Consider the following 11669-nt stretch of genomic DNA (forward strand, 5'->3'; position numbering starts at 1 on the left):
TAAAATAAGCTATGGAGGCAGATTCTCACTTGCAGTTAATCAAGGCTGTTAGACAGGGCAGGAGACAGATAAGACAGTCAAAGAAACCTATTCCCAGTACATTTGTATTGCATCAAATATTCAACATATGCATGTGTATAATTTATATCCTAGTTGCTGCAGTCACTCACATCCGCCGTTCTTGCACTAACTCTTTACACTTCATCTTTATCAGCCTCTCAGTCCTCTCCTCTCCTATATATAGCACTCACGCTCTTTTCACATTGCTAAACTGCACAGATCCATTCCGTCCCACCATCCAACACCAGAAACGCTCTCACAAATCACTTAACCATCTGCCCACTCTTTCTATCCTCCTTCTCCTAGTCGCAGGAGATATCTCTACCAATCCTGGCCCCTCAAGTTATAGTAAGTCGAACCCCTCAACTACTACACTCAGAAACCCCTCAAATTTCATTAATATTCCCTGCATGCCTTATGTCTCTTAATTGTGCCCTCTGGAATTCTCGCTCAGTGTGTAATAAACTCTCCTTCATCCATGACTTCTTCCTTTCTGATTCTCTTAACCTTCTGGCTCTTACTGAAACTTGGAGTCAGACACCACCGCTGCTGCTGCTCTTTCATATGGTGGACTACACTTCTCTCATACCCCAATATTGGACAACACAACAGGTGGAGGCGTTGGTCTGCTCCTATCACCCAAATGTACCTTTCAGGTTATCACCCAAGTACCCTCACTTATCTTCCCTTCTTTTGAGGTCCATGCTGTCAGACTCTACATCCCCTTCTCCATGCGAGTGGAGGTTGTGTATCGTTCTCCGGGCCCCTCCCGTCATTTCCTGGATCACTTTGCCACCTGGCATACACATTTTCTCTCCTGTGACATCCTCACCCTCATCATGGGAGACTTTAACATCCCCATTGCTTTTCCCCTCTCCCTATCTGCCACTCACCTTTTAGCTCTAACCTCTTCCTTCATCCTTTCGCAGCTTACTAACTCTCCTACGCATGAAGATGGAAAATCCCTCAACTTTGTCTTCTCCCGGATTTGCTCAGTGTATAATTTTTACCAACTCCTCTCTCCCGTGCTCTCCTTCCTTCATTCTCTGTCAAGAACTGTTATCCTGCTGAGGACACCCCCACTTTCCACACTTATAGAAATATACGGGCCATTAACACCCAGAAACTGCTGAAGAATTTACAGCCTTCATTGGCCCCAATCTCCTCCCTCTCATGTCCTGACTCTGCACTGAAACATTATAATGAACACCTGCAAAGTGCCCTGGATAAAGCTGCACCTCCTATACATAGAACAACTTGGCACAGATGGCAACAACCCTGGCACATGCTGCAAACACGTTTTCTACAGCGGTGCCCCAGGTGCGCCGAACGTCTGTGGAGAAAATCTAATTTGCCCGAAGATTTCATCCATTATAAGTTTATGCTTAAAACATACAACTCTGCCCTTCACCTCTCTAAACAAACCTATTTCAATACCCTCATCACCTCACTATCCAATAATCCTAAATATCTCTTTGACACTTTTTATTCCCTACTCAACGCAAGAGTGCAGGCCCCAACCACGGATCTCCGTGCTGACGATCTGGCCAATTATTTCAAAGAAAAAATTTACCATATCCGACAGGAAATTTTCTCCCAATCCCCTCACATCATGCGCTGTCCCCCTCCCCCACTGCATCTAGTTCACTCTCGGTCTTTGAACTAGTCACAGAAGAAGAAGTAATCAGGCTCCTTGCCTCTTCTCGCCCTACTACTTGCACCAGTGACCCTATTCTGTCACATCTACTCCAGTCACTTTCCCCTGCTGTCACCTTTCACCTAACAAAAATATTCAACTTCTCTATCCCGGTATCTATCCCTCTTGATTTAAGCATGCCATCATACACCATTACTTAAAAATACCATCCCTCGACCAAAACTGTGCTGCTAACTATAGACCTGTCTCTAATCTTCCCTTCATCTCTAAACTCCACTCCCGTCTAATCCGATAACTCTCTTTTTGACCCTTTTCATTCCGGTTTCCGCTCTTTACACTACTGAAACTGCCCTCATTAAAGTCTCTAATGATCTACAAACAGATAATTCTAATGGTCACTATTTCAAGCTAATTCTCCTGGATCTCTCTGCAGCATTCGACACTATGGATCAGCAGCTCCTCCTGACTATGCTCCGCTCCATCGGCCTCAAGGACCCCATTCTCTCCTGGTTCTGCTCCTACCTCTCTGATCGCTCCTTCACTGTATCTTTTGCTGGTTCCTCCTCCTCTCATCTTCCCCTTACTCTTGGGGTTCCTCATGGATCAGTTCTAGGCCCCCTCCTCTTCTCCTTGTATATTGTATGCCCCTATTGGCCAATCAGTAGATTTGGGTTCCAGTACCATCTCTATGCTGATGACACCCAGTTATACACTTCTGCTCCTGATATCACACCTGCATTATTACAAACCACCAGTGATTGTCTGACCGCTGTCTCCAACATCATGTCCTCCCTCTATCTGAAACTGGACCTGTCAAAAACTGAACTCCTTGTGTTTCCTCCCTCTACTAGCCTGCCTATGCCCGACATTGTCATTTCCATGTGTGGTTCTGCCATTACTCCCCAGCAACATCCCCGCTGTCTTGGGGTCATACTTGATTCAGAGCTTTCATTCACCCCTCCACAGCCGATCACTGGCTCATTCTTGTTAAAGCGACAACTTTATATTTTCTAGCTGTTGCTACATTCCTGATAAATTAATATTTAAATTCATATGCAAATGAGGCACAAAGTGCTTTGGGCGTAACAGAACAGTTGGACAAGTATCTGCCTCTTTAGGTTATTTCCTAGCCTAGGATCAGTCTCTTTAGCTTGATTGATAGATCACTGTCTGATTTCCTTGCCTTTCGCTTAATGTCACACAGACAGCTAATCTTGGAGGTGCTGGATGAGGAACAAACTCTGGAGGCAGTGGCATGTTAAGTGCTTTGACACGCCCAGAGAACTTAATGCATCATTTGGATATGATTACAAAAGCGAATTCCTAGGGAATGCAGCAACAGATAGAAGAAATAAAGTTGTCAATAGATTTACACTTCAAAAAGCTGCATGCCCATTTATGCAGTGTGGTGTGGGGGAGGGTAATCCTACTGACAGATTCCCTTTAAGAAGCCTGGTGAAAGGACAACTTCAAAAAGAAAAAAAAATAGAGCCCCATTTTTGATAACTACATCCTGAAAAATGACATCATGCCTGAAGTAGAATTATTTATATTAATTGAAAAGGGATTTAATAAAAGAACATTCAGCCTGGGCGCAGATTTAAAATTTTGGACCGCACTACGAAAGTGCTCTTACGGAGCCATATGCCCACGGTCAGTATTTGGTCAGTATTTTACATCGGTATTTGCAGCCAAAACCACTAGGGGGTGATAAATACAGAAGTGGTGACGTGTTTCTATTATACTCTTCCTCTGATTGGTCCACTTTTGATTTTTGCTTGCAAATACTGATGTAAAATACTGGTACTCACCGAATACTGAACGTATGACTGTGGCTTTAGGCTGACCTTGGGTTCCAGGTCCAAAAAGGTATTATTTTAATCAGTATAACGGCGCAGACCTGACACTGTCTGTAGGTCACTGTGCACAATCCTGCCGACAGGTTAATTTAATGCAGCACCTTCTGGTCTGGAACGTTTTTTTATCCAACATCCCTTGAAAAATCCTAATCATTTTTACCTGGAGCAACAGGTAATTCTGAATTTTCACGATTCAGACGCCTTGGTTGATGAAATCCGTCTTGTGGTTGTTGTGTATTCATGTGTATGGCTACTGCCAGGTCACTAATCCCTCAATGACCTGCCCCCTAGTTTACATAATGAATATTATATATACAAAGTAAAAAATATAAAAACCCTTCTGCAAGCAGGCGCTGGCCGTGGCACCTGCGCTGCAGCATAATCACACGAGTAACATGCATATAATTAATATGTTTGAGGTTATCCTAATATTTACAAAAAATAATCCATTTGAATATAGCGCCCGCCGCGCCTGCGCAGTAGCAGCTATCAGTGTATATAGAGAATTCAATAGCTGCTATTGCGCAAGCGCCAACGGCGCCATCTTGCTAGAGAAGAAAAAAAAATCCTCCAAGATGGCGCTGAAGGAGCATGTCCAGTAGCAGATATCGCCGATAGCTGCTACTGCGCAGGCTCGGTGGCGCCATCTTGGAGGAGGAATTTTTTTCTTCTCTAGCAAAATTGCACCTCTGAATACACCAATAGCTAGCGCACAGCCACCCCGTAGCATGAGCATATCATTAACTCAAAACTGAAAATAAAGATTAAACAACAACCACAAGACTGATTTCATCACCAGGTATCATTGTAATCAGTATAACAGCGCCGACCTAACACTGTCTGTAGTTATTGTGCACAATCCCGCTGACTGATCTCTGATGAGTTCTCTTCCTTATATTGTACAACACAAATGTTTAAACTCTCTACATAGTCAGCTGTTACCAGCAGCTGGTTGATGTCCCCGGCAGAGCGAAACAGGGGACAGTAGGCAGAGCGCTTCGCTTCATAGGTTGCATGTCCAGCTTGCATTCCAAGGACTGTCATGTTTTCTGTCAGTTAGCAAAATGTGGTATTTATAGATGTCTCGTGCATTTTTTTCTTATGTAAAAACTAATAGATCAGAAAAGAGAAGCTTTGTGTTATGTAGAAAATTACTGCAGTCCCTCAAAAAAACCCTGGTTACTTAAAGGGGAATTCCATTACAATTCTCCTCCAAACTCCAGAATGGATGATCACTTTAGAAGTCCAAGCCAACAAGATGAAGATGCATGAGTACCTCCTTACTCTTAGTCAGTAGTTATTCTTGTTCACTTCCATTAGTGGCCCAATCTTATTGCCTAAGGCTTCTTTCACACTAGCGTCGGAATCTCCCCGTCGCAATGCGTCGGGGAGAGATTCCGACGCTAGCGTTTAACGCTTTGCACAATGGGTGCAGCGGATGCATTTTTCCGGCGCATCCGCTGCCCCATTGTAAGGTGCGGGGAGGTGGGGGCGGAGTTCCGGCCGCGCATGCGCGGTCGGAAAAATCGGTCCGTCGGGAGAAAAAAACGTTACATGTAGGGTTTTTTTTTCCCGACGGTCCGCCAAAGCACGATGCATTCGTCGCAAGACGGATGCGAAGTGTGCAAATCCGTCGCAAATGCGTCGCCAATAGAAGTCTATGGGGAAAAAACGCATCCTGCAAGCACTTTTGCAGGATGCGTTTTTTCTGCAAAACGACGCATTGTGACGGATTTACAAAAAACGCTAGTGTGAAAGTACCCTTAGATGACTTCTTGGCCTACAGTTAGGTCATGTAGTTCAGACAGTAAGACCAAGGCACATAATTTTACATCAAACCTGAAACTGGCTATTTTAAATAGAAGACATAATATCTATGTAATTTGTCTTACAGCATCTCTTGACTCTCCCAAGAGCGTCACGTGCTTCGAACGTCACCAACATATCCCAACCAGAAGTCTACGACGTACCACCTTCTAATCTGAATGTTTCAGTTGTCTCCCAAGTGAGTACCTTCTAGATAATTTATCTTGACCTTACATTTTCCTTTCCAAAGTAAGACGTTTTCTGACAAGGCCCTACTATTGGTACATGTGTGGTCACAGGCTTTTTTGCTGATTGTACACCTTAACGTCCAGTTATTTTTATATTAACTTTTTTCGCATGTGTACGTTTTTTAGCGGGGTACCACACCATCTCCAGTCAATGGACGTTCTCCATATCTCACCCCGTCTGAACAGCAAATTTATGACATCCCATCAAGTCCAGACACTCCAGGAAGCAACGTCAAGACTCCTAAAGGTTCAAATGTACGTATGGTACCTTTCAACTATACAAAATATCCCATCTGCTGAGGGTCCATGTATCCATAATATCGTCTGTGTGACTTTGCTGACCACTTTGTACCTATTACAGGTATATGACATACCCCCAATGGGTACATTGGCTCACCAAAAGAACAGAAGTGAAACTCCACCTGCAAGTCCTCATTACAACACTTTACCAAACCCCCGGAAGTCAGACTGGATCTACGACTACCCACTATCCCCAGAGAGAAATCATTTAAAAGATGGATGTAGAAAGATATCCATAGACAGAGGTATGGTGTACGATGTGCCTCCAACACGGTATGGACCAGTTCATTCCCATTGTGCATCAGGTCAAATATATGATGTCCCACCACAGCAAAGTAAACCATCATCAATGGCTAATCAAACTCTCTACGATGTTCCTGCATCCAGAGATATTTCTGTTCCACATCAAAATGGAAGCTTAAGGAAAGTCTCATCCACTTTAGGAATGCAAGGGTTGAATCACGTAGATTCCAAGGAAAATGTTTACGACATCCCAAGAGGATCATCTGCTGGGTCTCCCCCAAAGTTTGAGATGAGTAGTATATCATACAATGAGAGGGTATATGATGTACCTCCACCACTTCCAAGGAATCATAAACCTACTCTACACAGACTTGACAAAGATAGGTTATCCGTCTCCAGCTCAGAAAGTCGAACCAGCACCTTGTCTACTTCATCCAGTGGTTCTAGTGAATCCTTTACGCTGTCTCTTCCAGATGAAAGCGCCGCCAAGGTGACTCTAGGACCAGAAGTGGTGATTAAGAGGATTACTGAACTTCAAGAACGGGTGTCGAGTTCCATAGCAAGCCTTATGATCTTTGTGAGCAGCAAATGGAGGCTTCAGGAAAATATGGAGGCCAATCTGGAGGACATTCACAGAGCTGTAGACAGTATTATTCTCTCGTTAGAACAGTTCATAGACTTTTCCCAGAGCATCAAGATCAATGCTTCTCACTTGACAGATACAAACATCCAAACGAGGATAAATACCCAGCTACAAACCCTTACAGACTCCTTCCAGACCCTCTCTCAAAATCAGGAAGCTATAAATCTGTGCAAATGGTCGCTTCAGGCTTTGGTCATTAACAAACCTCATACGACACCTGATGATCTTGACCAGTTTGTCATGGTGGCCAGGACAATTCCAGATGACATCAAGCGCTTTGTGTCTATTATTATAGCCAATGGAAAACTTTTGTTTAAAAAAACAGAGAATGAGAAGAAGCTGAAACCTGTGAAAGAACATGTGGTGAGCCGAAAGCCACAGGTTCTCCTCCGCAAAGAAACCAAAGTTCTTCAGGAGTCAGGTGTCAATAAAACCATTGAAAAACACAAGGATGAAAAACAACAGATCTTCAGGCAGAAAGCTATGGAAGATAATGGATATGTCTACCTTCAGGTAAATTTCTATAGTTAAGATCTTTAAATTTTATAGCTCCATAAGGTAACTTGTTCCTATTGAAGAGCTTGAATGTATTGTGTAAGAAGATTTAAAGGGGTTCAGTGTTAAAAGGGATGTACAGGATAAGAAAACAAGGTTGTTGTTTTTTCTTCCCATAAACAGGTTGTTTGTGCTATTGCATCATAGCTCTAGTCATTTCAATAGGGCTTAGGTGCAATATTAGATATAACCTATGACAGGTATGGCAGCCCTGTTTTTCTACTCCTGTCCATTCATTTTTCTAAATATTGTTGGTGCAGCAATCAGTTGATCACAATGGATCCAGCTTCTCTGACCCATGAGGACAAACTGTAGTTATTGAGCAAAGTGTCCGCTAGCCGCACAATGTAAATCTAGCATTATATGACACAAATAAGTCCTGAATGGGGATCGCCGTCTATGACATGCACATGCCCTGCCAGGCGATACGGACATGGGCTATGGTTAGCTGATACTGAAATTGTTCTCCCAACATTTACAGTAATAGGATCATCTTTAGGGATCAAATGACTGATTATAGCATACTAGAACTTATATTAAAGGAGTTTTCCACTTTGGGAAAACTGGACCCCAAACTCTTTTATAAACATAGCGTAACAAACAAACCAGATAATCACCCTTATGTATATTAAAGTGTTTGGAGTCCACTCTTCTTAAAGGGAAAACTTATTTAATGTAATATTTACCTTCTTCTACAGAAAAAAGAGGATTTTGAGAAAATGCAGCACTTATCTCCAATTCAACAGCTGGAAAATAAGACCAGTCCTGAAGAGAAGGTAAAGACCAGTTTCAACTTGTAGTTATTATATTCAAAATGAAGGGTCTTTCTTCACAGCGAAATCAAGCATACTTCCACCACTAAGTAATTTATTTTGCAAATCTTTGTAATTAAGGCTGCAGTACCACTAATATCCAGTTGGTGGTGATGTGTCCTTACATTAGTGTTATTTTGAGTCATGTGACATGTGACCACAATTGTACAGATAAGGTGTCACAACTCCACTGTCGGGTGACCCGGGACCAGGGGCTCCTTCCCTGTCCCTAACACTGGGGGGTGCCCTAGCTTGCCCTATTCCCCGGGATACTTCTGAAGGTAAAGATGCCAAGGCCGCCACCCTTGCCTTATCTCCTGATTCAGCCCTCCGTCTGTTCCCTTCCCCCACCCACAGAAAAGGGAGCTGCCGAGCACCGCAGTACACCAACCCGATGAACAAGGCAACATGAACAAATGTAAACTGAAATACCAAGCATACGAATATTCACTCACATATAACAGAGGAATGCACCCCGGAGGACCCTGAAAGATGGGGAAAATATCTAAATAAGAGGAGGGAAGGGATTTATCACACTTACAAACCCACACAACAGTCACAGATAACTCCTCCAAACTCCTTCTCATATAAACACCAAAACACCTCTCCTCCAAGCCATGCAGCATAAGCTAGCTCTGACATGTGTTTGAGTCAAGACCCAGATTATATAGGGGATAGGAGTGGCTAACCGAGCTCAGCTGGGACCTCAGACTCCCAGAGCTTCCAACATGGCCGATTTAACCCCTGTTCTACCAAAAGAAATAAACATTTAAAAAGAAGGTGAAGTGCTTCCTTTCAGGGCTGGAGTTAGGAGTAATCAGGCTCTGCAGTCTTCTGGCTCCTCTCTGTTGTGGTAACCCCTGTGACATATGGCTTATGTCAGTGATTCTCAGAAAAAAACGAAATCATTTTATACAAATTTTAATAAAACAGCTGCCCCTGGAATATAATATAGTGTAAAAATAGGATACAATTCACATCTTGATATTTTTGTCAGTTTTTAATGGAATAATTGATCTTGACAATGTTCTATTTTATTTTAGAGGAAAGGATGGCTGAAACCTGAATCCAGGATATATTCATGCAGTGACCCTGGCACAGGCCTCTTAACAGTAAGTGTGGTTTGCATAAGATCAGACAATATTCATTGAACAGCTAGCGGGAGATAGGATGTTTGCCAGTGTGATCATTCAATGACCGTGATTTTCCCTGGACTACCCCATTAAGATGTATGTTTAGTGGGCATACTGTTTCTATAGTGTAAATAAGGGCTTACAAGCAACTTCTATGGCGCAAATCTAGTTTTAGTTAGAACCATCAACATTTTGATGTCTATGTGCTCATCCTGAAGATCCTCATTCTTCAGGAGGACAGCATTTCTCTAATGTAGTTATGATACAAACAGAACATTGATTCCTTCTATTTATTTCCTTTAGGAGCCCACAGTCCTTACAACGAAACCAGAAGCCCCTAGATCAACAGAACCAGTCAAGAAGATTGCACTCTCTGAGAGCTGCTACCTTTACTTTGGCGCTCTCCAGAAGGCAATCCGTGTTTTTGACGACAGCCTCAACAAAAATGAGACGCCAGAAGTCTTCATCACTCACGGAAAACTGATCATTATGGTCGGACAGAAACTGGTGGACCTTCTCTGCCAAGACGTCAAGACCAAAGAAGCTCGCAATGACATTTTATTCAAGAGCAGTGAGCTTTGTGGTCTACTCAAAAACTTGGCCATAGCAACCAAGACGGCTGCCATTCAGTACCCAAACATGGCCACCATGCAGGAGCTTCAATGTAGGACAAATGAGCTGTCCAACTACACACAATTATTTCGGGCAATGATGGAATGAGAGTGGAAATGGTCAAAGAAATACAAAATGGATTGTCATATACTGTGAATAAAAAATGACCCACGGTCAAAGACAAGGATACCAGTGAAGCCAAAGATGTTGGAGAATCGTGCTACTGTTGATTAAGTGTCTCTTCGGCATCCTCTTATCTTCCTCTTCCAATACCCAGTGCTGGAGAGAACATCTTGGTATCTCTTATTTTGCTTTGTACTGGTGTGTCGCTTTTAAAGAAAAGAGTACGCATAGGGTAGATACCTTATTGCAGCATTCAAGATGATATTCTTCCTTTTGGAGGACTGCTCATTTACATACCTTTTTCCCAGGAAGTATTGTCTCATTTGTATAAATTACCAAGCTAGTCGGCGATCGACAAAAAAAAACCATTAACAAAATAGAACATGTTCCCATTATTAATGGGGTTTACTGTCGACAACCTCCAAGTCGAAAGGAACCTCATTTGCATGAAGATTTCAGTCTTTGGGCAAACGACTATCAATATACACAAGGGATCCACAGTATATGTTCTGCCTTCTCATTTTAGGCTGAACACAAAGGCGATGAGAACATCCTTATCCTGTAAATGTATTTCCAAATGGACATTTGTACAGACTTGCTAGTCTTTTTATGTGTATTTTGATAGAACTTGTATTTAATACAAAAGAATATTTAAATGACACTTTATTCTTCGTCCCTGGTTTCCTTTGATTTCTCAGAGTGTCAACATATTCTAAAATGCTGTTGTCATGATTTTCATCCGTCCCTTGTCCCCAAAGGAGCTCGCATTTTAATTTCCCTAGAAGGGTCATTTAACCAGTATGTTTTTGAAGAGCAGGAGAAAATCCTAGTGGACAAGAGAACATACAAACTGCATGCAGATGATGTCCTTGGTCAGATCCAAACCCAGTATACCATGGCTGAAGGACATCTACAATAAATAGAACATTCTATAGACTAGTCTACAATAATGCGAGCATTCTGTAGACTAATCTACAAGAAGGAGAGCATTATATAATCTACAATAAGGAGAACATAGACTAGTCTACAATAAAGAAAGCATTCCATAGATTAATCTACAATAATAAGTGCATTCTATAGACTAGACTACAATAAGTTATAACGACTCCAGAGCACATATTTAAACAAAAAAAAGGGCAATTTTACACTAAATAGTAGAAAAAAGCCACAACGCCTACACAAGAGGCAACCCACTCCATATTAACACTATAAACAGGAGAACCAGGAGTATAATAGGTATATAAATTTATTACAAATACAGAGTATAAATATACATACAGTAAGTGATGTAAGATGATAGTATATAAGCAGAGAACACAATATAAAGTGGGGGTCTTTTTATCCTGGTTCCGGTCCGGTGTGCGGTGTAGCCCTTCTTATCTGCGGTAAGCCCCAATATTTCACTATTAGTGACGATTTGTCACTTTATTATATGTACTACTGGCTTCCTGCAGCGCTGTGTATTTTCAGTCTGTTGTATCAGACTGTTTTGGATTTTTTTTTTTGTGCTCCCGCACACTGGGTGGATACTGGTTTCCCGTGTTTCTATCCTTTCTTGCACTTTATATTGTGTTCTCTTCTTATATACTATCATCTTACGTCACTTACTGTATGTATA

The 11669-nt window shown here is 42.1% G+C and overlaps 1 protein-coding gene across 2 annotated transcripts in view; it reads left to right on the forward strand.

Moving 5' to 3' along the window:
- CASS4 (Cas scaffold protein family member 4) overlaps positions 1 to 10717 on the forward strand; it is a 107414-nt gene extending 96697 nt beyond the window's left edge. For both annotated transcript variants that reach the window (XM_069750938.1, XM_069750937.1), the window contains exons 3-8: positions 5471 to 5581; positions 5757 to 5885; positions 5992 to 7329; positions 8070 to 8147; positions 9227 to 9295; positions 9620 to 10717. In XM_069750938.1, the coding sequence (XP_069607039.1) occupies positions 5471 to 5581; positions 5757 to 5885; positions 5992 to 7329; positions 8070 to 8147; positions 9227 to 9295; positions 9620 to 10036 (2142 nt within the window). In that variant the 3' untranslated portion in view covers positions 10037 to 10717. The remainder of the gene's footprint in view (positions 1 to 5470; positions 5582 to 5756; positions 5886 to 5991; positions 7330 to 8069; positions 8148 to 9226; positions 9296 to 9619) is intronic.
- The last annotated feature ends 952 nt before the right edge of the window (positions 10718 to 11669 follow it).

Source organism: Ranitomeya imitator, chromosome 2, assembly GCF_032444005.1.
Source record: "Ranitomeya imitator isolate aRanImi1 chromosome 2, aRanImi1.pri, whole genome shotgun sequence".
NCBI lineage: Eukaryota > Metazoa > Chordata > Amphibia > Anura > Dendrobatidae > Ranitomeya > Ranitomeya imitator.